Genomic DNA, 25,653 nt, shown 5'->3' on the forward strand with positions numbered 1-25,653 from the left:
ATATAGGGAGTAGGGTGCACATTCGGACAGCCACAGATCATGGAGCAACCGTTGAAACACGCCCATTTTCTGATTGTGAGGCAGAGGTGACGCGCTCCAGCCATTGTCAAAGTCATATAAACACAGTATATACAATAAACATGATCGTGTTTTACAACAACGCTGAACTATATTTACAATTTAATATGTACTAGTGGATGATTTTTTTTTAATGATAGTAAGTTAAACAATGGCAAAATGTAACAGCAACTTAGTATTCAAATAATTTAGCACCACAGTGAAAAAGGAAAACAAAATAATTGCTCAAGCAGATTTGAAGAATGTGATGTTTAAGTTGGCATGTTTTTGGCAACATGTCATATAGTGTCAAGGTAAAACTGTTTTTGAGGAAGGTTTCATACTTTGGAGTTAAAGAATATCTTTTCAGGATAATATTGCATTTTTGATTTGATTTTTGATAATTTTACTAGAATCCATTTTTACAAGGGACGGTGAAGGAATGATCGAGGAGCAGTTTGTTGCCTGTTCTAGTAGTTTGACTTTGATATATCCGTTGAACTAGTCTGTATTTTGGCATGTCAGCATCAGATTTATTATAAGTATCTGGACTTTGTGGCCATTATTGATGGTTAGTGTCAGATGTGGAGAGAAAGCCAGGAAGGAACTCATTGCACACACTGATACTATTAAAATAATAAAATATTCCAAATACATTTAATGTAAAAAAAAAAAGAAGTAAATTTTACTGTTTGAATTGTGACCAAATATAGTCTTTTTAGATTAAAATGTACTCCGAATTTACTGTGCATGTTTATGCGTATAGCGTAAAGCATTTTTTTTTAGTCTAGTTGCCATTTACTGCTTTCCACTTGAAATGTTCACACACCTGTGATGCCTCATTAGCCCCGATGAAGGCTTTGTGAGTAGAAACGTGTAAACAATAAACTCCTCTGTCAGAGCGGGCCTCAGCTTCTCTTTGGCTTTTTAGCAACTATTTTTGCTGGAAGAACACCTGTTATGTCTTAACTTTAAATTAATTTGGTTCACTTGTCTGTCATTTGAAAACATGTCCAGAAGCGTGTGAGGATGTTGCAAAGTACATGATGTCACTTACTTTTCGATCACAGATGTCAGTCAGATGGTTGGATGTGCTCGTCAAAAAAATTTGAATATCCTCGAAAAGTTGAATTATTTCTGTAATTCCATTCAACATGTCAAACTTTCATAGATTATAGATTCAGGGCCCACAATTTAAGTGATTTCAAGTATTTATTTGTTTATTTTTTAGATTATTTGGACTTCCAGTTTACAATTTAGAGCTCCTTAAGGTGCTTTCATGTATACGACATGTCGTTAATATTTTGTTAAAATGCTTTCAAATTGTCATGTCAGCTTTTCTGTACAATAAATTGTTGAACTTGAATAAGAGTCTTTGTGTTTTCTGAGTAAATGTGCCCTCAATTTATTGGAAGCCTTTCATGCTTAGTGGCAAACGATTTCAAAGCTTGCTGGAAAAAAAATAAAATTGGTGGGGATGGGGGTTATAAATTTAAAAAAATAAACTAAATTAAGATCATTTTTAAGGTTAAGTGTTTAAGGTTTTTTGTGATGTGTTTGGGGACAAATTGAGAGTTGAAGTGTTCTATGTAATCAAGCTTTATTTCTTTTGCAAAATAGAAATTAAATCACAAAGCAAACAAAAATTACAAGGTGGATGACAGTTTGCTCGTCCCTGTATGGTCAAGTGGTCAGCTAGAAAAAAGAACGTGGACCTAAGACAAAAAAAAAACAGCAAGTCAAATGTTAAAGTCAACTTGTACAGACAGATTTTTTGGGCATGAAACCTACCCAGAAGACTTTTCTGGACTGTTCACACTGCTGCAGTTTCAGGAAGCGGATCACGTTCTTTGCTACCTATAGAAAAGTTGACATCCAACTTGACAATTGAAACATGTTAGCTGCAATGAAATGTGCCTTCTCTTACCAGCTGAGGGCTCATCTGAGGCAGACTCAGTCACGTTTCACCTTGGAGCATTCAGCAGCTTCACCTACAAGGCAAGGAACAAGCAAGTGGAAGTAACGGCCAAGCATACAGTGACTCATTCTTAGTAGACTTCATTTTTTATGATTAACCTTGTGTTGAAGCAGCTGATGTTGGCGCACTTGAGTCCGTAACGGACTGCTGCAGAGAATTCTCCAGCACAACACAAACAAGGGACCAGTCAAGGTGGTATTTAGCATGTTTATTTACATGTCTCAAGATTAAAATGAGCACTATTTTCAAGTTGATGTCGAATTTGTTACTTTGCCCAACAGGTGGAGGGTCCTAGTTGCAGAATCCCCGCTGGGCGGCACCTTGACTTGAAGCTACGCTGCATGCAGAAGCAAACCAGGCAAATGCTCTTTAAACTTAAACATGACAATTTGGAGTTTACGTAATCTGTCGGCATTCATGTTGGACACAAATTGATCATGACGTCATGTTTCTTGATGGCCTGCACCACTGCCACCTAAAAATAAAAAAAATAAAAAGTATTTTTGATTAATCAAGTTTGTCTTTGCAACAGGTCCAAACCTTGACAAAGAGGAACTCTACAAAAGTCAAGCCATGGTGTGTCAATCAGGCTCTTCACCACCACCTGGTGGACAACATCAGGAAGAGCATGCAAGTGTACAAAAGCAAGTTTTCCCAATCCCGAGGGAAGTCTCATAAAGCCATGCCTCAAAAGACAACAAACCCGCCATTTTGGCGCATGTAGAGATAAATAAGAATCACACTTGATACAAAAGGGTTTACTTGTGAATCCACATTCAAACGCACAGGAAGTCGGGCATTTTAGGCCAAATTTGAACATTTCCATTTGTAGACAATTAACACGCATGCATATAAATATATTAAGCACGGCAAAAATGCCACATGATGAAAAGTGAGCAAAATTAGTGAGTTTTAAACACTCACCTCGTCGCATGATCGTGTGGAAACTTGATGTCCGTTGGTGACACGGGTTCGATCCCAACCCAAGCTTAAGTAAATATCACTTAAATCATTCAAATGTTGATTTTGGAGTATTCTAAATTCAGTATAATAAGAAATCCAAAGCATTGAACGACTAAAGTAGTTTTATTTTTTTGTCTGATACTAAAGTCAATTTTCGAAATGTTATTTTTTGTGTGTTCTTTGTGACATAGGAGGAGGATGTCTGAAATGGTAACCAGTAATGTCACTGTCCATGCTCTTGTACAAAGCACCAACTTTGACCGTGTCACACCAGCGGACACTATGGTTAAACAAAAAGAGAAAACTAATGTTAATCTGTCTTTAAAATATGCGCAACATCAGCATTGTATCACGCGTAGTAAAACATCAAAGCACACGGACCTGAAACTGGAGGCAGCCGTGGGGACTTGGCAGCTCATTCAGCACCTCATGCTCGTGCTTACAAATGAAGAAGGAATGGAGCTGTAAGAAGTTTAAGGACAGAGAGCAGGACGCCGCAGAGCGATGACGTTGCCCCCGCTGCGCACCAGTTGACAACCGACCACAGCCCCAGATCGTGTAGCTCTCCCTTTATTCACATCTTCTGGTGTTGAGAGCAGGCCAGATCCCTTGGGGTTATAGTCAGGTGCAGGTAGATGAACAGGGTTGAATGCCTTGTCAGAGATGGCTGGAGGTGGAAAAAAGGAGAAATAGAGCAACATTTGTTTTAGACGGCAACTTTTTCCAGGAAAAAGTTCCCCACGGGGAAAATAAAAGTATATCGTATCGTATCGTATCGTAACTTGCAATGATAATTAAATAATGTTGTTACCTGTTTTGCCATCGCCCGTTGAGAGTGTCTGGGGTGAGGTGGAAACTGCGTGCTTGCCGGACCTTATCAAACAGAACGGACGCTTTAGGCCGTTGTCGCTTCGGCCAAGAGCGCAAATCCTTGAGGCAGGGGCGCAGAAGTCCTCTTCCTTCGCATATTGAAATGTGTGCTGTAGCAATATGTAACACATACTAGATTTGAAAGCAGTTACAATTACAATTTGTAAAAATTTGATTTGAGATGAAAAAGTTAATTATTAGAAGTAATTTTATAGTATTGAAAAACTACAATATTCAAATTGTCCTACATTTCATTAAAAAACAAATAGGAAAGAACACACAACGTGGCCAAGCACGTCAGAGCATACAAACGGAACGCGATGTAAACGAATACAGATAGCTTGTTTCAAATAGACCGCGTCCACGTCCTTTCAATTTTGACCCTGACCAAAACGTGCCTGCAGCGCCACCACCCGTCAGTGGCTAAAAATATATTGCGTCGGTAAGTGAATTGGATAACGTTTAGGACAGTTGAGCCACGGCCACGGGAGACCCGGGTCTGATACTTGCTCTTAGCTCACTTTTAAATTCTATGACGGAGAACGTGGGGGTCGAACCCACGTCGTCTACACCCCAGGAAACGTTTATACCTCTTGGCCATCTGAATGCAAAGAAGCCCTTTTTATTATCCCAAGTTACAGGTAAAGTGACGTGGGACTTCACTTCCACTATCAAAGTGAAAAATGGACCGTACCCCTTCCCCCCACCTCCAACACTAAATATGTCCTGCCCTTTCCACTTCAAATTGAAGCTTGTGTTTAGCTCGAAACTTTCTCATGTTCTAGGCATTTCTTGTGACTATTGATTTGAGCATATTTTTTTTTCATATTTTGAAATTGTAAAAACGTAAATAAACGTAAGACTATAAAAGCATGATATATTGAATAAATAATAAAATAGATTGAATAAATGATAAATACACAAATTAATTGCCTGAGATGTGACAAATATTCTCAGTTTAGATTGCTAACGTGGTCCTATTTTCATCAAGACTATTTTTGTGATGTATTGTGAACTGCTAAAAAAGATTCCAAACCGAAGTGAACGCGTCTGAATCGCGCATTTCATTAGCCCTGCTGTACTGACGTCATCGGCAAGCTCGATGGCGCTTCAATATACTAGTTTTTTTTTCTTTCTTAAACCTTCAAGTATCCTGCTTTTATATTCTTTGGTTTATTTACGTTTTGACAATTTCAGTCCTTACATTTTGTTGACATATTTTTTCTTTTTGGTGCACTCACACACACACACACACACATATGATCTCCCAGGCGGGAAGCGAACTCCGCCACCCGGAACCCCATTGTAAACGGATAATCTCCAGCCAATTCTGTAGCGTAACGCCATCTGTAGGCGACCCCGATACAATCTGGCAGCCCGATCACATCTGGTACCGACACCGGAAAGCACGTCCATTCTTGACAGAAGCAGGGTGGCAGGAAAAGCAACCGAACTCAGAGAACGTCGGCGCCTCTCCAAGTAGGTCAGTGGAGCAGTTGGACTCAGCCCGAGCGCTTACGTCAAAATTCTCATCAAACATTTTGACATCACATTCCTGCCGAAATCTGACCCTTTTCCAACAACATGTGTCACAAATAATTGAGAACTGGCGCTTCACAAACGCATTCTCATCTCAGTCAAATCAATATTAGTCTTTTTCTAAATAGTTTGTATGGCGCACTGAAAAAAATCAGCTGAAACAAAGTGCTGCACATAAAACAACCAAAAATAGCATTAATAATAACAAATACATACATAAAACATTACCTTTTGATGAGTATTTTAAACCATACAAGTGACACGGATACCTCCACTGTGTCTCAACTCTCAGGACTAAGCCATCACAGTCCTGATGTTGGCTGCCTGCTGTTCCGCCAGCGGCCACATGGTGGTCAGAACGTCCATGCAGCCCCATCACGGTAGAGGCTCATTCTTGTCTACTTCCCTCTGAACAAAAACACTGAAAGCAACACAACACAAGCAGAATGCCAAATGCAGCAGATTTTATTGAGTGCACAAAAAGAAAATGTCGTGGACGTCACATGCCTTCACGACGGGAATAATACACAAAGCATTTCCACAAATCAAAACAGCAGTCATGTGAAGAAGGAACGCCGTGGAGGACATCCATTGACAGCTTGGCTGTGTTTGGAATCGCATGCTAACATGCTAAATAATGTGCCAACACCACATTCGCACAGCGTGACTTGACTTAAGAGTAAAGCACTTTTGCGTGGGCACGGGTTCACACCAATTCTCATCAAGATTTGGTACGGCCACTCTTCCCATTAAATGTCAGGAGATACGTTTCTGTTTCAACATAGATGATGACTTTTACGTCTCTTTCATACAACTTAGCTAGATTTGTCTTTTTCAAACAGATTGTTGTCCAGAGCTGACTCTTCCTGACAAATATGTCATTTTTTTTAACCAGTTGACATCTGGAGCTTGTCATATGCAGCGATTTCAAGCACAGCCTGAGCACCACTTACGGGAACGTGGAATTGCCAATGTGGAGTAAACATTTTTGATTGGCAAATATGTTCAAATGTACTTGCAAGTACGTTTGAACGTATTTGCAAGTCAAAAATGTTTACTTGGCAGTGCCACGCTTCCGTAACCACTTGGTGTCCAACAGTACAAACTGGAATTCCTAAAAAAAGAATACGAGTAGAGCAAGAATGAAAGATGTGTCTAATGGAACAACTACAGGTTTGTAACCAAGGAGGAAAAATGAGGAAATGGTGCCTGGCTGGCTTGAAATAGAAACGAGGTTACATTCCTATAATAATGGACTAATTAGGCTCTTGTTAGCAGTTAGTGAAGTGTCGCAAGGCGGGACTGTGTGCTTGGAATCTAGGCCGGCTTTTGTCCTTGTTTGTCCCAGGTCGGCGTCCTGAAGGTGACGAGCGTGGATTTGAGGTAACACGAAGCCAACTGCGGGTCGGCGCTTGTGCGTGGGGCGTTCAGGTTACCAAAGTGCGGAGGCTGACGTCAGCAGCGTGCAAGCGACACCTCTGATCTAATGACCCGAGAAGTATTTGAATACAATGGGCCGCACGTTCCATGTTGGTCTTGTCTGAGACATTGGACAAACACCGCCGCCGTCGTCTTCGCCGTCATGAAACCGGACGCCGGCCGAGTGTGCTTGACTTTTGTCATCTGTGTTTGTTTTTGTGCGTTCTGAGTGGCGGCCGTCATCGGGACATGCTAATGAGTCGCAATTATCCCCCCCCCACCCCCCCCAGCGCCTCCGCTCAATCTCATGCAAAAAAACTCTTTATGATACTTTGCAAACAATAGCAAAAAAAAAAATCCTCAATACTTAAATAATAGCCCCGCCCACCCCAACATTTCTGTACATCAGCGGAAAGTTTTTTTTTTTCTTTTTCTCATTTTTTTGCTTCCGTTCTGGCAGTCACTCTACTTCTTTTTCTTCTGGAAACGCCTGAACTGGTTCTGGATGGCCAGCGCCGCCTTCTCTGTTTCCGGTGCCTCCAGGTCAATGTCGATCTCTTCTTCCTGCTCGAGAGGCTTTGCTGCCGAGGCCTTCTCTGCATAGACCGGGGGTGGGAAGGAGGCAGAGGGGCGTTTGACGGATATCAGATTTGTCCAATTCAAGCACATGGTACTCTCAATTAGTCATTTTCTAACAAATCCTGATGACAATATGTCTCTGACACGGTGTACTTGCTCAAATAGCAGTCCACACGACTACCAGGTAACATCTAACAGTCCAGAAAGTAAAAACCCTGCCACAGTTTGGCTTTAGCCCCTGATGCTAGCTAGCTAGCTCCCTAAAAGGTAAACAAGCACCATGAGAGCTAGCTATGGAGCTAGCTAGCTAGCTAGCACCTGGGGCTAAAGCCAAACTGTGGCAGGGTTTTTACTTTCTGGACTGTTAGATGTTACCTGGTAGTAGTGTGGCCTGCTATTTGAGCAAGTACACCGTGTCAGAGACATATTGTCATCAGGATTTGTTGGAAAATTACTAATTGAGAGTAGCATGTGCTAGAATTGGACAAATCGTGGCAGGATTTTTACTTTCTGGACCTGGTTTGGTTATCGACGCACCTTTACTGTCGTCTGCAGCCGCCTGGCCGCTGTTGGCCGACTTTGAAGAGGTCAGCTGTGAGAAGGAGGAAGAAGAAAAACAACACGTCAGTGTAAACTTTCATCAAATGCCGTGGCATCGATAGCCCTGGAATCTTCCCAGTCTTCCCAGATGACGAGATGCGAGCGACAGGCGGCGGTCCAACAATCACACCCGTATGGCGTATGTGGCGCAATTGGGACGGTTTAGGGTCAGAAGACGGACAACAACTTGTGTGTTTTTCTGCCGGAGGGACTGCAGAGAGAGAAGACTGCGGATGCTCGGCCGTGTGACACTTTGACAAACACTCAGGATGAAAAGCAGGGGGAGGAAACGGTCATGTGACTAACACTCTTCGACGGGGGACCAAGATGCATGTATACAACAGCGAGTCAACCACCCTCATCTTCTAAAGCCCCTGGCCCGAGAAATGCCACAAATCTTCAAAAAAATGCATCTCTCCAAATACTCTTGTCACGTCTTCACATTTTTTTATAGCCAGTCTATTTATCCGACAGCACAGGTAACATTCTTTGAAAAGCTAACATGGAATTCCGACAAAAATCACTTACTACCAAAGTCTTGTCAGTTCTACGGAAGCGTAGAACTCCCAATGAGGGCTAAACACTTGAATGGGCTTGTGTCGTTCGAACCTGCTGCAAAATCCTTTGAACGCACTGCAATGTCGTGCAGACGTCAGTTGTTTGAACATATTGGTAAAAGGTATGCTAAATGCTAAAAACGACATTTTTCCCATCATGCCATGGTGTGTTGACTTGCGCATTGCGGCTTTAGATGACTTTATCAATATGTTTGAATGACTTTACCAGTATATTTGAACAACTCGCAGTGCGTGTGAACAATTTTGCAGTATGTTCAAACAACATAGCCAAGTCAAAACTGTTTACTTCACAATAGGCGGTTCCATGATTTTTTCTAAATTCCGTTTGAGATTTGTTCTGCTCAACAACACATTTTCATCTTTTTGAACAAATTTGATCTTGCGAAGTTGTTCTTTTCAAACTGTTTGTTGTTCTTTTCTTCACTTGTTCCGTACAGTAGTCTTCTCAACCTTTGGAGACTTTCCCCCCTTTTTTTTGGTGAATCTTCTGAGGCTCAATGATGCTACTGAATTCCAAGCGATCACTTGACGGTGACGCGGCTCTCACCGACACCGGAGATGACCGATCCAACCTGATCCTATTTCAGTCATTAGTGTTTGATTAGACATTACACCCAAAGATACTTTACAAATGAAACCATGAGAGTTATTTGTGTCATATCTTTAGCATCATGCTGAGTGCACTGCATGAGACAGCTGTGTTGAATCACCAAAATTCTACAAACAGCGCTTGGTCCATACAGTTCACTCGACTACATGCTATCGCATCGATGACGACAATACGATCATCAGCTGAGATTTGGATCGAGGGCAAGAAATGCGAAAGGATCTCCCCGCATGAATCTGTCAGGCTGTCGGTGGCGCTGAACCTGAGAGGCAAAGACAGATTGCAGCGTTTAACGAGAGGCCCCCGGGGGCGGACGGCTGACGGCGAGAGAAAGACACATATGGAGCGCGAGGAGAAGAGGCGCAGAAAGATTGGAACCAACGCGGCGAATTGAGGGAGAAGTGGGCCAGCGTGAATGGGAGCCAGATGGATGCACAAGCAACAAACACCCCCCACCCCCCCACCCCAGCCTCCCAGAGCGCTCGTCTTCCTGGAATGAGGCACATGTGATCATCAGTGATGCTTCTTCTGAATCCTCTGCAGTGGGAATACGAGGAATATGGCTCTTATGTAATCCTGCAATACCTCCATTTTTGTCCACCTGATGTTAACTTGAGAGCTTTTAGCCTACACTGAGTACCCCCCCCCCCCTCTCAGTTTGCCGTTGACCAGAATAAGTAGATGCACATAGCGGAGGTTCCCCACAAGGGTGACCATTCTAGCGGCATTCCCAAACCCCGATGGTGACATCCTATGGCAGATCAATGCGCAGTACGGTCCTAAGACAGAACAAAGCTCTCGTGGGCGAGAACAGTAGGGCACACTTAGCCATCGTTTGATTCGGCGCTCTTTTTATTGAAGACGTGGAAGCGGGGCCATTAAAAATAGTACCTTAATGGCTTTATGTAAGCCAGTGGGTGTGGGTCTGAAATGGTCCTGAAGGGGGAAAGGGACTGGAGAAGCTTTTGTGTTCTGCTATGAATGTTTGATGGAAAACACACTCACTCCCTCGCTCACAAGTATACAGGAGAGCTTTGCTATAGAAGAACAGGAAGTCCCTTTGGTGTATTTATAGACACACGTCAAAGGATTAAATGTCCACATTGCTCACATGGAAGAGAATCATGCAAGCCACGAGTGTAAAGATTATTATTGTATTAGAGGTCAGTATGTGTATGTGTGTGCGTGGACTTTAGTGAAAGGAAGTGTGTGTATGAGAGGAAAATCCAGCAAACAGCTGTCACACAGAGGAAGTGCTGCAAACAGGAATTCTGTCATTACGTAAGAGCGCTCCTGCATTCTTCCTCTGATATTCCCACAAAGTTGCCAAAAACCTTCACGCTGTGCACATGCCAACCATACCAACGGCCTCCTCGAGCTGTTGCCAATGAGAACACAGTCAGGCCTTAAGAGCGTGTGTGCGTGTGTTTTGAATAGAAGCCGGTGAAAGGAGTGAAAAGGAAGCGGCTGAGGAGCTTTCAGCCCGAAGAGATGAGCTGTCAAACAAAGACGTGTGCGGCTCCTGACGTCAAGTATGAGCCAGAGGGGGAAAAAGCCACCATTCCCAAGCGAGCAAACTTGAATTTGACCACAAACAACAGTACATGATACATGAACAATGATAAATCATATATATATATATATACACACACACAGTATGTATATGTTAAAGGTAGGACAGGTTGTGTTTGAACAATAAACATAACTACATGCATTAAAGTAAAGCATTTAATAAATGTTTGCGTCTGACATTCAGAATATTTGTTCATATCAAACTATCAGGGTCATTTTTTCCATTTTCATTTCTGCATGTAATTAACTGTTTAGAAAAAGAGGAGGATGAGAGAGTGTGGTGGATCAAAAAATGTTGAAGACATCCTCATAACATTAAATGTAGAAAGAATTAACACATAACAGGTGCTCTTTAAATTTGGTAGGCAAAAAATGTTGATTAAAAAGCCTTTTTTATTTAGCGATTAATCGTGATTAGTCCAAATTCTAAAATGTGATTAATCTGATTTAAAAATATATATAGTTTGACAGCTCTACTCTCTTTCTCTATATATATATATATACACACACACATTATACACACACACACGACGATGCAATAAGTTTCATATGGAATTTGACCAACTTAAATTTGCATCACCATCCAATAGTTAAACATTACGTAGGATAATTACAAATAATGAACTAAGAATAAATTGAGCTTGCTTATTTTGCCACATGAAAAAAAGTCATTTTCATTAGAAAATAAGTTATTTCTTTAGGTGCATGCTAAATATCGCAATAATGATATTGCGATATTTAACAAACATATCGCATGTTTTTTCAATATTGTGCAGCCCTTTATTTATATATTTATATATATATATATATCATACTGTATATACTGTTCACATATACTGTAATACTGTACATCATGAATAAATCTTTGCCTTGTATAAAAATGAATAGCAGCAAGAATAGCCAGCATTGTATGTTGCAAAAACAGACATATCATTAAATAGTTAACAAGGTAATTAATCAGCACTGCAAGTATAGAGAACCGCAATAATACACAAAAGGCAGCTTTTTAAATTATGTTCTCTAGAATCGTCTTACAAGTAGGAAAGCTAACCGTGACTTAAAGAACGAGTGCTATCAAACTTTTGAAAATAAAGTTTTAGTAAAAGACGAAGAAATGTGTTTAGGAAGTGAACTGCTCGAGATTGATCGTGTTTGCGTTTCGTGCAGGAGGCCTCATACTGTACTGCAGCGCAACAACACTGCGTCAAAAGCTCAAGTAGAAGAAGAAGAAAGCTGGAGAGTTGACGCCGCACCTTGAGATCGAGGAAGACTCGGGGGGAGGAAGAGGAAGAGCGTGTGGTGCATGATGAAGATGAAGCGTTGGGTCACACTTACCTCGCTCATGGTGCAAAACTGTGAGGATGACGATGAGGAAGGCGAGTTGCCACCGCCGCTAAAGTCAGCAAGAAGAAAAAGAACGAGAAGCAGGGGGAGAAGAACCTGAAGAACGAGGAGAACGAGATATGGGAAGAAGAAGAAGTGCTGCTGTAGCTGGAGCCGGCGGATGCTGCGAGAGCGAGTGAGGCTGCAGGCTGAAGCTCACTGGAGGGGGAGGGAGAGGAGGGGTGGGGGTGTGGGGTGGGGGGAGGATGCTCGCTCGCTCGCTCTCTCTTGCTTCGCCCCCCACACACTCAGTCAGCAGGGAGGCTAATGGTGCGTCAGAAGAAGGTCGAGCCCGGAGCAGTCGATCAACTAACGCCTGCCATCGGTTGATCGTCGGCGTGCTGCTGCGGTTTTGCCTAGAAAATGCTCCAAAGTTAGTCAGTGTAAAGACAGCTGAGTGCACTAGATGACGCTATTTCACAAAAAAAGGATTAAACTTGATACAAGGCCATCTTCAGAAAAAGTACTCTGTATTTGGGTTTCATCTCTTGGTCAAGTACGCGGATTGGTTTCTTAAATATGAAGATGAAGAACAAATGGAGCATTGTATTGCGTGGGGTGACTATTTCATACGAAACATCCAAATCAGAAGTTCACATGATAGGCCTATCCTCACAGGGATGTGACAGGTGAGTGTGCTTGGAACATGTCAAGCAAGTTTTACGTGTTTCATTGTCTATTTTTAATTGGTGTTTTTTTGGTATCGTTTTCATTTTCAAAGCAAACGTTGAAACAGGACAAACAATCTAACTGGTGATATAAAGTACCATGACCTAATATTGTCATTTATTCTGTCAAAACGACATGTCACTCAAGTAAGTCTGAAGTAAAACTGGACATTCTCGTGAAGAGAAACACGTTCAATCACGTCATCTATTTGTTTATTTTTTTTGTTGATGTTGCTCATATTAGTCACGCCTAGAGTATGTTAGATGACTCGGCCCTCACTGCAATGGCAGTCGACCACATGAGAGCTCAAACCCTGCGCTGCCTTGTGACATATGTTGATTGACATTGGTGGATATTGTGCAAATATTCCAGGCGAAAATGTAGTTTGGATTATGGGAGGGGTTTTCCTTTCTTTGCCACTAAGATGATTAGATTGGTGGGCTGGTTTGAGTTGGGAACAGCGGTTGCTTGGGTTTGTGCTCTCACTCTGAAAACAAAAAAACAATATACCAGCGACATCTCTAAGCTAGCTAGCTGTACAACATTCAACAAGACTTTTCTTTTCAAGCACAAGAACATGTTTCAAACATGTCAAACACACATGGAAGTCCAAGAAAGGCCTTCCGGACCACAAACGGACCGGCAGGAAGAGTGACAGGGAAGAGAAGATGTTTAGTCTACGTCTAGCTTTAGTGTCTCGTTGGACAGATTTTGGCCAGATTTCATCCAGCCGTGGGTCTTAACCCTACGTTTAAAGTCTGGGCTCAGAGATGGGATAAAGTCACACAATTTACCTAATTTAGAACATCTCATGTCTCAAGTTAATTCCTTTACTTTAAGTCGGGTCAAGTCACAAGTCATCAAAACAGTGACGTCAGTCCACTCTGGTCCAAGTCACACTGACTCGAGTCTCCATCTCGGGGGTCTGCTTTGGTGCAAAGGACAGACAGAAAGAAGCCCGTTGTACAAAACAGACCAGGAAGTGCTTGAAACAGAAGGCACGGTGGAATTGACGCTCGTTAGGAGCGTCCAGTCGGAGATCGGCGTCTGTGGCCGTACATTCCCGCGGAAACACACCAGCGCTCTTCAACACCACACGCTCGGACCGGGATCGGATCCGTCGTGAATAAGTAAAAGAACATTTGATCCACTAAAAGAAGAACAAGTTGCACAGTGCTGTGTAAGGACATTCAGCTCACAAACATCACGGTCATTTTTCAACCAAACAAACACCATTAAAAAGCTTTTTTTTTCTTTTTCTCTTGTGGTAAAAGCTACAATTTCTACTGGGATGTCTTTACCTTTGTTAGTCCTTTCATTGTTGCCGCTACCTTTGCGTAGTCTTATTTTCATTGTGACATCAGCTTTCTTTTATTCACAAAAACACTGAAAGTGCGGGCATAAACCACCGATTAACACGCCTCTAGTCTGAGACAAGAAATACCATGTTGACGACACAGAAAATTCCACCCCGAAGTCTGGACGTGGACCACCTTTGCTGGAGTGCTTCTTGAACTCACAAATGTGTTTTGGAAAAAAGGAGTAAAAAAATTCTGGAAAATGTGCAGATGTTTGGAGGTCCACATTTGTTTTAATCTGTGAGGACATTCCCCTCGTGTTGGTCCTCTGGGCAGCTGCTGCACTCGTCTTCATCCTCCTGCTCTTCACCATCTTCATCCTCTTCATCCCCCAACTCGCTTTGGAGGGCTGGGCCATCACTCGCCCAGTTGGATTCATTTTTTTCTCCGCGATGGTCCAGAGGGAGCCCATTGGGAGTCCAGATCTGGTTTGAGGAGCCTTGCTGGGATCCCACTTGGGACACGTCGGTGTGTCCCCAAATTCTGAGTGAGTCGAGCTGGTGGCAGGATTTGGCGCCCTTCGGGGCTCCATCGTCCTCCTCATCGTTGAAGGCAGACAGAGGGCTAATTTTGCGTCGGGACTTACTGGTGTGGTTAACCTGGAGATGCATGTTCATGAGCTCAGCAGAGGATGTCCGAAATGGACACTCCAAACACTGCTTCAGTTTGATGCCTTCTTCTCCTCCTCCATCTTCTTCCAGCCCTCCGAGGCTTAGCGTGGGACGGCGGGACAGATCGAGAGGTTCAAAGGCGCCCGATTGATTCAGCGCAGTCGACGCTGGTTTGTCGCAGGCCACCACTATCCGGTTGGTGGTGAGGGGCTTACGGCGAGAAACCTTGAGAATTTTGGGAGGAGGAGACTCCCTGATCCATGCTCCTTCCATACCACCAGGGTAAAAGGCCCCCATCGCCCCTGATAGATAATGGTACTGGGTCTCCGCGTCAACGTCCCGTAGAGACCGATGCTCCTGCTGTTGCGGAAGCCCAAGGAGCCAAGATTGCTGTCCGGGTCCGTCCGACCGAGCTTTGGGATCAGTTTGCGATCGGCGCTGCTTAACGGAGGTCAGACCATTGATGGCAGCTGCAAGTTTGCCCACAGGGGACGTGGCGGAGCAAGATGAGTTGCGTTGCTCCCTGTGATGCCGCTGAAGGTGGTATTTGAGCGAGCCCGACTGGGTGCCAGCGTAGTCGCAGTGGGGGCACTTGTAGGGTCTCTCACCTTGACAAAACAATGTGAGGCATTTTAGTCATTTGTAGTAACACACTGGCAAGGCAGAGGGCAGTGTTACATCACAGATTGAAATCAAAGCGCCTGATGATGCGTGAACCACAGGAATTCTTCAGATTTGACCCAATAGGTAATGTTTAGCATGTTAGATCAGGTCATCATCAAAGAAATGTACAGAAAATGAGCTCAGAACACATTTAAGATGACAGCAGAAGCTTCCTACCTGTGTGGACTCTCAGGTGCACTTTAAGGTGATGGGATGAGCGGAAGGCTTTACCACAGTAGGGACAATCCTTAATCCCTCGACCGCGGATGCGCTCCCTGCTGCTGGGAAGCGAAGCCACAGCAGACAGCGCCGCCATGGTCCCGTTCTCTCCTGTGAAAGCAGCACAAACAAATATGAGGAAGGCGAGCGCTGAGCAAAGCCAAGGGACTCCAGGAGGGAAGAGGCTGACCTTTGAAGCCTGGCATGGCAGAGGGAAAGCTCGCCGCCGCTGCTTGCTGCACTTTGGATTCCTGCCTGAGTTCGCCTTGGCTTCCTCTGGCTCTTCTGGAGCTGCACGTTCCGTCCATCTCACCTGCAGAGCCTTCTTCCAGGGCCTTGGGTGCGTGAACACGAGCGTGAACAAGCACCTGCTGGAGGCTGTGGAAGAGCTTCCCGCAGTCGGGGCATTCCCACGGACCTTCGGCTGCGCCCGAGGCTCCTCCGGAAGCCCCCCTTGGATCCATTGCATCAGCGTAGGCTCTGACCGGATCGGTATCTGCTCCCAAGGTCCTGGTTAGACGGGTATGGTGAGCCCTGTCTTTCTCTCTCTGCTGCTGCTGCTGAGCCACGGCAAGACTTCGAGCCACCAGCTGCCACCAGGGAGTTTGCTCACCTCCTTCGGTGGTACATCTAAGCTCTGTCCTCTCTCTTCCGGCCTCTCCACCTTCCGCACTCACGCTGCCACCGCAGTTTCCCCTCTCAGCCACCTGGGCCACAGCTTGGAGTCTCTCCGTGCAGCTGGCCCCGCCGCTGTCACAGGGAAGGCCCAAGTAGCCCAGGATAGCTGATTTGCCGGAGGCCGTCCGCACCCTACTGGCGATCTCTTTCTCTGGTCTCCCTTGCCCTGCTCTGCCAGACCCCTGGTGAGCCAGAAGAAGGCTGGAGTAGAGGGCGTTTAAGGACAGGTGACCCGCAGAGCCTTTCGCCTGTGGATCGGCGTTGTTTCCCAAGCCGGCTTTCAGGCCAAGCTTGTTGAGGTGAACCTTCATGTGGTTTTTGAGAAACCACGGCTCCTTGAAGCCGCGCCCGCACACCTGGCACTTGTGGTCCAAGGAGTCCTTGTGTTTGCGCATGTGTCCCTTGAGGAACCATGACTGAGTGAACCTCTGCCCGCACGTTTCGCAACGGAATGCCGGTAACGTGGATGCTTCTGATATTTTGGCAGGTGATGAAGTTTGGGGAGCTTCTGAGGGGGCGTTAACCGGGCTGGAATTCGAAAGGGCAGAAGGCAAAGTGGGGCCCCCTGGGGAGGGGTGGCACTCCTGCAGATGGGAAGCCAGGGAGCTTTCCTGGTTGGCGGCGAAAGGACAAAGCGTGCATTTGTACGGGTTGTGGAGAATGCGAACGTGGCGAGCCAACTCAGAAGCTGTACGAAATTTACCTTTGCAGGCATGGCAACGGAACGTCAGTGGGGCAGGAGTGGATGCCGTCCAATGAGTAAGGTCTTCATTTAGTGGCGGGCTCACTGTTGCGTGGTTCTGCTCTAATTCTGTACCTTTGAGCTCCTCCTCCTCCTCTTGAAGTACGTGTGTAAGATTCTCACTCACCGAGTGTCTTCTGTAATTCAAACTCTGCTCTTTTTTGTTCTGTTGGACTCTGAGGTTCTGTTTGAGAGGCGCTGCCGGAAGAGCACTCCGATAACGCGATGAGGCCTGGCGGTGTCGGTCCAGACTGTGGGCTCTGGCATGAAGGGACAGAATGCTTTGGAATCGGAATCTCTTCCCACAGACGTGGCAGGAGAACCGGAGCGATGGTCCTGTCGCCGCCCTGGTGACAGCGTCCCTTTGGAAGAGCTGTAAGTCCAGCTCGTCATTGCAGCTTCCGCTGGGTCCTGAAGAGAGAGCAAACTCTAGAGCTCCAAAACCAAGGGGGGCTGCCAAGGGCGTGGCCGGCGGGGAAGAGTCCAGACTCGGACTGCGTCCCGCTTCGGCTCCGCCCCCTCCCGGGAATAGAGCCACAGCCGGGGTGGGGGACGGAAGAGCGTCGCCGATTTGTTGGTCATCTTCTTGGCCCTCATTGTGGGGGTGGTCCAGCTCAGTGTGGGGCGACACGGAGAGAGGGGGGCATGGCGCTGCGTCCGGATGGTGAAGGGATGCTTCTGGACTTTTAGGATGGAGCAATGGCTCAGGGCAACAGGGCAACACAAACTCTGATGGGGAATCCATCCTCTGCATGGACAAACAAACACACACATTAGTGCACCACCAGACAACTGCGGTGGTCCGCAGCGCTGATTGAATTACCGGGGGCGTATGCAGCGTTATGCCATTCTCAAGGGTCTCGGCCAGTGGGGGTGCAGCTCCTCCTTCAATCCCCTGCGGAGAAAACACAAGAAAATGTATATTTAAAAAAACAACCAGAAACTCCAAAGACTGAAAGAAGCTGGTAAGCAAGGTTCTTGCTAATGCTAACACCTGTGAAGCACCTATGGCTAAAGCCAAACTGTAGAAGGCTTTTTCCTTTTGTGGACCTGGATTTGCCAACTCTAACTTGTGAGATAGAATACCTGTGAGCAAATTTTGACTCCATACTAACGCTGTATTATGAATATATGACAAATACGCAGACAGCATCTGTGGCTAACTGCGCGTAACAGGTGCACACCTGTTACACAATTTTAGCCTGCATGTGTGTGTTTGAGTGTGTGTTTGGACACCAGCGCACTATGTTCACCGTCCCAAACAGGAAGTGCGATATCTGGACTTCCCAACACACCCTTCCTGTGTGCTCGCATGCACACGCAATATTTCGGAAATGTGGCTGCGGTGCCGTCAAATGAAAGATGCGCACGTGATTGTGCGTTTGCTGGGTTGCTCGGATCCATCATGGCCAAAATGGAGGAATGCTACAACACACAAGGTCGCACATTGTAATGTCGGTGTGTGTGTGTGTGCGGTGAGATTGCTACGCAGCCAGATGACATTTTAGCTCAGCTATGAGTCACAGTGATATCACTGCACACAGGTTAATCCACAATGATTGTTCTCTCTCTCTCTCCTGTCTGTCGTTTCTCGCCCTGACTGCTTCCTCCCATCCCCCTCTCTTCTCCTCTCTCGTCTCTCGCTCGCTCCCTCCCTCCGTCGGTCCATTATTCACTAATTTTCTTTCATTCTCTGCCCCCCTGCCCTGGCCCCCCTTGCCCCCCCACCTCCCGTCCTGCGGTGCTGTTGGTTGGCGCCGTGCCAGAGAATGCTGATATCAGCTGGTAGACCGGAGGCTGCCAACATGGCGAAGTGCAAAGAAGCCAAGGCACAAGAGAAAGAAAACATGCGGCGCTTTTACAAAAGAACAGCAACCCAAACCTGCTGTGTGTGCGTGTGTGTGCGCGCGCGCGCGCAATCGTACACGGCAGTTAAATGTATCTGCAGCATTTTCAAAAGAATATCACCCCGGCTGGGCTTTGTTCCGCCATGATAGGTCTTGTCACCACGGTGCCGCCGGCCCAGCCGTGGAGGTAGAAGGAAAGCCCCAGAACCCAAACGCCGCCGAAACGGAACACCACAGAATCTCAGAGCCTGAAAATCCTTACAATATCAGCTCAGGAGATACCTCAACTGTGGGAACTTGCACTGCTACGATTTTTTTCATTGGTGGAAAGCATTTCTCTCAGTAATCAAGTACATTCTTCGGGGATCAGTACTTGATCTATTTTTCAGACTGTTTACTCAATACATTTGAAAACAGACTTGCACATTGACTCGCTCTGACAAAATGGGCTCGTAATTCTTTAATGTTAGCAAAGCTATGTGAACGTGTGGTTTTGATAATTTGTCCAGTGATTTTTTTTTCTTCTTCTTCTTTGCTGTGGAAGTAAAAAAAATATTTTTTGCTTTAGTACAAAACTTTAATCAGTACTAATTTTTCACAAGTAGAAGCCAAGTCAACTAGTCAAGTCAGTCGAAGCAATAAAAAAAAGTAATTAAAAATATACGATTTTTATCTATCTCAGGTGGCAGCCATTTTGCTACTTGCTGTCAAGTGAAAATGACATCACACTTGCTCAGAGAACGGCCAATCATGGCTCAGCTTGTGACAGGTGACCAAAATCAGAAAACAGGTAAGCCGTGATTGATTGTCACCTGAGCCATTAAGCACTGTGATGTTATTTTCAGTCAACAGCAAATGGCAAAATGGCCGCTCACTGAGATGGATGAAAATGTTTTTTATTTTATGTGCCCCCTCAAGAGGTTCTACACTCAAAATCAGAATCACTCCTGAACTTTTGCCAAAGCGGGAACCAGTGAGCAACAATTGGACCAATGTGAGAAAGGTCGTTGGTGTAGATTTGACCTTGAAGGCCTACTACAGTAGCTCGCCCTGAAAAGTCGGATTTGACTTGCGCAAGGGCTGCGCTTTCCTTCCAAAAGCTTTGGGAGAACATTCGATTCGCAAATGTTCTGCGTCACACAATCAAAACACACCTCCACAAAAAGCTTCTGCCTGCCTGCGGGGTACGGCAATACAGTATGTTGTCTTTGTGTTAGTATCCAGAGTTGATCCTTAAGTGCAGGTTAGCGCACGTCTGTACGTTGCACTTCCTCTTTAAAAACGACAAAGCAGGAATGTTGCTCTGGCGACCGACGGAAGCCAACCGATGGCTCGGCGCTCCACTACGCGCTTGTGGAGTCCTTCAAGGTCTGGTGGACAATAATCGAACACAGGAGACTTTTATTCTCTCGCTCTGTTTTTTGAGGGGAACCTTACATGAACAATAAGGAAACGTATCATCTGCTGCATACATACTGCAGCCACCAACTTGGGCTCAGAAGCCCTTTCCACCCAAAGCACATCTCAAGACAGACAATGACTTTTGATGGAATGTGAACTGAATTCCCCTGCAGTAACTACTACGATGTGGGATTCCCCAAAGAAAAAGAGCTGAGGAAGCAGTCAGAGGGGAAGGCCACACTCATAGCTATCTTATTAGCTGTTACATTGACCGAAATCACAAAATATCCGAACCATTCATCAGAATCAGTTCAATGTACGACACAAATTCATGACTCATAAATTCATTCCGGAAATACGGCAGGTTGCTTTGATACGTCAACAGATAAGGACTAAAAGTGACATTTGTTATTTTTGGTTGTGAATATATCCATGAAGTTGTTCAGTTTTGATTATTTGAAGTAAAAAGCTGCCACATCCAAGATGGTGGACACACCGACGCTGCCACACAAAGTGGCATCTCTGTACTACCTACACATCTGTTCGCTTTTGGCTTTTTGCTTCGGAATGTTCCTTTCCTTTCCCAACAGAATAGTGAATGTAATTATTAGCATACATAACTCCTGTCCTAACTTTTATGAAAGGATGCTACAATAAATCTTTAACGGCAGCAATATTTCAAGCTAGTGGCCACCAATGGCATTTACAGAAAAAATGACACTCGAGAGTTCAGAACCAAAGAAAAGACTTACAAATAAGTTACCAATAAACTTACAATATTAATATTAGCTATCATAATAGTTATTCGTTGTTCGTAGCCCATAATTTACGCCATAACGAATCACATTTCAACTTCCTATTGAAGAAAGTCTACCAGTTGGTGACAAGCTGATTGAAAGAAATATGTTAAGTCAAGCAGCACTAAAGTGGAGTCTTTCATTTTTTCAATTTCAACAGATGTATTTTCCTGTGTTCCACATGAAGCACGTTGACCCTATGACCTTTTCCACAAATTTTAATGAAGGGTGCAAGAAAGTTTAGGAGATTTTACATTCCCAAAGAGGCCTCGTGTCTATGTTATCAACTCCATTTTCTGTTGTTGCTCTTCTGGAAGCGCTTTTCTTCAGGACTGATTGGGCCACTGTGGCATACACTTGTTGCTCTGGATCTCAAGTACAACATCTACGAGGGCCCTGTTAGAGGGCTGGAGAGCAGAAGGGGTCCAAATATACACATACACACCCTAAGAGCCACCTGGACAGCGTGCAAGTGGCCCCCCAGCACAAAGGCGGAGAGGACGACTCTTGAATGGAGGAACGTCCTTGACAGCTTAGTCCAGAGCATCTCTCAGCGCACGCACACCTGAACATTTTTGAGCAAGTCCGAAAGCAAAAACAACAAGAAAATCAAAGAGAAAGCGGTCAGAAGTCACGTGGCTTCTTGATTTGCGCCCCTCCCCAACCCCTAAATAAATAAAAATAAAATAAATAAATAAAAAAGTGGAACTTCCACCTGATTTGCCCCCCAGATAAAAAATAAAATAAAAAATAAAAAGACAAATCGTCCACAAGATGGCAAAGAAAAGCAAGCCGATAGCTGAACGAAGCCAAATGAGCGTCTGGCGGCTCCATTTTGTTCCCCAAATGTTCGAGGGCAGCACAAGAACGAGAAAGAAGAGGAGGAGGAAGAGGAGGAGGGCGAGCCATCACGGATAACATCTGCAAATCTCCACAAACGAACGAAAGAACTTCAAGTTGCATGTGGACCAGCCCGCACACTTTTCTTCTTCTTACGTGCAACGTCCGGAACAATCGGATTATGCACGTGCGTGATTGCGCGCGCGTCCTTCCTGCCACCGCAACAAAAGACTGTGATTGCCGCAAATCTGCTCGTACGTGTGCTCGCAACTTTTGCGCCACGTGCTATTCTTGCTCCGGTGACTTCGGTTACGTTTCGCTTGCGCAACTTGCTCAAAGTTAAACGAAGCAAAGCGGGGGGGGGGGGGGGGGGGAGTCCCATATGTGACTTTATGTGTCACGCGTGTCGCACTCACAAACATGACGCACACGCGCGCGCGCGGCTCCACGCATGAAAAGTGTTTTTCCAGCACAAAGCGACGAACCGACAAAAAGATGCAGGAAAAACAGCAACCGGGGAGCAAAGTGCACGTCGAGGTGAGTCGGCGCGGGCACATATGTACACGCACGCGCGCACATACGTGCACACGCGCACATCCATGCACATTTATCGGACAGGCGGCAGCGACGGAAAGCGTTCGTACTTACGCGTGAGCTGGCTCGCAGATTAATGGCGCGACACGTCATGATTACGTTCAGTTTGAATTAAATACATTACGACTTGGGGAAAAAAATGGAAATCAGGCTTGTGTACAAGCATACGGCGACTCCCCCTCCCTCCCTCTCACTCACTCACTCCCTCAACCCCCCCCCCCCCCCCCTCCATTCTTCAGGGTGGAGGGCTCCGTGTAGGTTGGAAATGTTAATTATGATCTCAGCACGGGCTCCATTTTACAACAGCGTCATCCCACCGTCCCAAATATGGCAGCTGACACGCAGGAGGGACGAGGACAAGAAAAAGCGTCTCAGTTGTCACACGGATGGAGGGGAAGCAACAACAACTTCTTTCAAGCTGACAATTCAAGACCCACTTGTGTCTTTTTCCGTCTTGAAAGGTAAAAGTGTCAAGATGGAACTTTAGTTGGCATGAAAAAGAGTCTTTTGCTCGTCTTAGTTGTGGGAATGCCAAACCGTGTCCTGCTCTGCTGGCTTCTGTGGGAAAAACCCACACAGACCAAAAGATGGAATGACCCACTTGTTCTTCCTTTTTGTTCCTTTCTTCAGCAAGCCTGTCAAATGAAGGCTCACTCACTATCCTTCATTTTCAGTGGCAGATAAGTGGCACGTGTGGCAGCATAGTAGCCCACACCAAAATGCTACGTGTAATGGCATGGCATACCTGAAAAATATGTTTGTATTTGCAAATAACTCGAGGCCAGCGCACTCTCTATACAAGCGAGAAGGGACATTCTTGGAAAGGGAACAAAAGGCAAATTCTGAACGGCAACAACTAAACGCGTGGCTGTCAGCAAAGCCTGCAAAGGGGCCCCTTGCGAGCCGCGCCGGCTGGTGGTTTGATATTGGTCCACAGAGATGACACAACTCTAAACAGGCATTGCGATGACACGTCTGCCGCGTCTATGTCTGTTATAAAACTAAATAAAAAAATGAAAATGAAAAAAAAAACCAGTTAGTGCTAAGTGTAAATGTGACTGTTATCTTAAAAAAGTTGACTGCTCCTTTAAGTAGCTAACACGTGTTAAACAGAGCCGCTAATATACAAGTTGAGACTAAACCGAAAGATACACTATATCTCCTTGAATTCTCTAGTAGACAATAAACGTTACAAATTTGAAAATGTTAACATGAAGCATTGGAGCTGAGGTCAGTTTTGACCAGCACACACAATTTCCCACTAGCATGAAAATATTCAAGCAAGCTAACCCTAAGCAAGCCCTGTTCATTTTATCTTCCTCAAGGTGCTTTGTTCAAGTTCTCGGGCAAAACAACAACAACAGCAACCTTCTTCAAATCAGAGTAATTGTGAGTCTCCATTAAGAGGGCGTTGACTAATATGTCCATATAATCTTTTCACACTGCCATTAGCAATGATAACGAGGAGGAAGATGATTGGCGTGCTCGGGCCTTCTTGGATTGGAGTTTGAAAGGACTCACACATTTTTTGCTAGAGTGTGTATCTTGGTGAAAATTTGATTTAGGGGGTCACCAACAAACTCATCTAGTCACACACCTAGAAAGTGTGAAAAAAAAATTACCACCACAAGTTTGAGACAGTAGTTTTGGGTGGACGTGTCTATTAAGAGGCTATAAGCTCTAGTGGTGGACATTTTGTCTTGAAGCAGCCATTTTGAGTCAATTCCAATACTTGTGCCCCAGTCGTCAGAAAGCTCGACTTGTGGAATCTGGTCTTCAGACCAGTTACCAACATTGGAGGTGCCGTTTTCACTTCATAGAAAAACTGCTGCTAGCGGATGGCAACAGTGGTTAGCCTTGCTAGCTTCTGCTAGCCCGATAGCCACTCATCTTCAAACAGGGACAGGCTAAATTGGGAAGCTTTTTGAATGATGGGCATGAGGCCCTCTTCATTTGTTTTTAACTCCCGTTTCCAACACACAAGTTTGACATCGCCTCCTTACCACCTTTCAAAATGGACACCAGCGCGCTTAAAGAGTCCAAAAGCGCCGAGTGCTTGCACTGGAGTGCTCCGAAAGTCCGAATTCCTTCCCTGCACCTAAACACACACACACACAACTTAGTGTGAAGAACACAAGAGAGCAAGGGGCAACAGACAGATCGGTGTACTTGCCTGGAGTTGGCGAGCTGTGGAGGCCTTCGGGTTTGGATGTGACGCTCGCCACACATTTGCCGAGATTCCAAATGACTGTGCTGACACCCGACATATCTGCTGGATGAGCCATTGTGTGCTGCATTTGTCTCAGCAGCCATGCCAGTCTACAAGTGCACACATGTGTATATTTGCCATCGTGTGTGTGTGTGTGTACAATAATGGCATGAGCCGCCGCCGCCTGTGATGCTTTGATTGTTTGCTCCGCCGCAGCAGAAATGCACCAATTAATATGCAGAGAGAGCGTGAGACACACACACACACACAAACAAGGAAAACAGCCATGAGGGAGGGAGATGGGGGTGAGGGTGGGAGAGAGAGAGAAAGAAAGAGGGGCAGGCGAGATGGCAGACAGGAGGGAGGGGGATGAAATGAAAGATGGGGGAGACGGGTGAGGTTGCAGTACATTTGAGTCGGAGGAGGTGGGCTGAGGAAGTGTGTGTGTGTGTGTGTGTGTGTGAAATCAATGGAAGGAGAGAGAGATTGATTTAGGGGTGAGGAGGAAGAGGAGGAGGAGTGATATGTGGCTAAGGCGGCTGTCCTTTTTGTCGCAGTGTCAGTGTATTGATACTGTAATACACTCCAACCACACACGCGCACGCACACACACTCCATCATCCCCTCCTCTCCACCCCCCCGACAATGCTACCGTGACAACGGCTGTCACGGCGACGCCTACTGGCACAATGCTGCCACAATAGTGAGGGCACTGAAGCGGCACTCACAGCAAAAGAGGATGAAAGGGAGGACAGACGGACGGACAGATCAGCATGATGGCGGAAGCTGATAAGGTTACACGTGGAAAACACACATGACTCCTTGTAATCATTTTACCCTTCTTATTGTCTTACTTGGGTGGGCAACTTGTTGGAATTAG

At 45.3% G+C, this 25,653-nt stretch overlaps 1 protein-coding gene and 2 long non-coding RNA genes across 10 annotated transcripts; all 3 read right to left on the minus strand.

Annotated features, from left to right (window-relative positions):
- Window positions 1–1,715: 1,715 nt before the first annotated feature.
- Window positions 1,716–2,053, minus strand: LOC144035157 (uncharacterized). Its single transcript, XR_013288377.1, has 3 exons — window positions 1,985–2,053; window positions 1,849–1,914; window positions 1,716–1,772 (listed from the first exon to the last, which is right to left on the minus strand). It is a non-coding gene; the product is annotated as an uncharacterized LOC144035157 (long non-coding RNA).
- Window positions 2,054–2,075: 22 nt separating this feature from the next.
- On the minus strand, window positions 2,076–5,800 carry LOC144035156 (uncharacterized). Of its 3 annotated transcripts, none has more exons than XR_013288375.1 (4): window positions 5,636–5,800; window positions 3,810–3,978; window positions 3,380–3,665; window positions 2,076–3,278 (listed from the first exon to the last, which is right to left on the minus strand). It is a non-coding gene; the product is annotated as an uncharacterized LOC144035156 (long non-coding RNA). The 3 variants fall into 3 exon arrangements; XR_013288376.1 differs by having other exon boundaries at window positions 2,076–2,510; window positions 2,960–3,665; XR_013288374.1 differs by having other exon boundaries at window positions 2,076–3,665.
- Window positions 5,801–13,009: 7,209 nt separating this feature from the next.
- znf219 (zinc finger protein 219) lies at window positions 13,010–25,052 on the minus strand. 6 transcript variants are annotated; one of them, XM_077544631.1, is made up of 6 exons: window positions 24,738–25,052; window positions 24,571–24,662; window positions 17,909–17,980; window positions 15,856–17,833; window positions 15,624–15,776; window positions 13,010–15,391 (listed from the first exon to the last, which is right to left on the minus strand). In XM_077544631.1, the coding sequence occupies exons 4-6, from the start codon at window positions 17,828–17,830 to the stop codon at window positions 14,406–14,408; spliced, it is 3,114 nt and encodes a 1,037-aa protein (XP_077400757.1). In that variant the 5' UTR covers window positions 17,831–17,833; window positions 17,909–17,980; window positions 24,571–24,662; window positions 24,738–25,052; the 3' UTR covers window positions 13,010–14,405. The 6 variants fall into 6 exon arrangements, with proteins under 6 accessions (XP_077400757.1, XP_077400756.1, XP_077400755.1 ...); XM_077544630.1 differs by having other exon boundaries at window positions 24,568–24,662; window positions 24,738–25,051; XM_077544629.1 differs by lacking the exons at window positions 24,571–24,662; window positions 24,738–25,052 and adding an exon at window positions 22,619–22,750.
- Window positions 25,053–25,653: the final 601 nt, after the last annotated feature.

This window comes from Vanacampus margaritifer, chromosome 15, assembly GCF_051991255.1.
Source record: "Vanacampus margaritifer isolate UIUO_Vmar chromosome 15, RoL_Vmar_1.0, whole genome shotgun sequence".
Lineage (NCBI taxonomy): Eukaryota > Metazoa > Chordata > Actinopteri > Syngnathiformes > Syngnathidae > Vanacampus > Vanacampus margaritifer.

What these genes read in the sequence shown, in the direction of transcription:
- znf219 (XM_077544626.1), bottom strand. Translation starts at nt 18,238, where the DNA reads ATGCTGTCTGCGTATTTGTCATATATTCATAATACAGCGTTAGTATGG. An exon ending in TGCCATGCCAGGCTTCAAAG is followed by an intron (nt 15,777 to 15,855) that starts GTCAGCCTCTTC and finishes CTGCTTTCACAG; the next exon opens with GAGAGAACGGGACCATGGCG. An exon ending in GCACCTGAGAGTCCACACAG is followed by an intron (nt 15,392 to 15,623) that starts GTAGGAAGCTTC and finishes TGTTTTGTCAAG; the next exon opens with GTGAGAGACCCTACAAGTGC.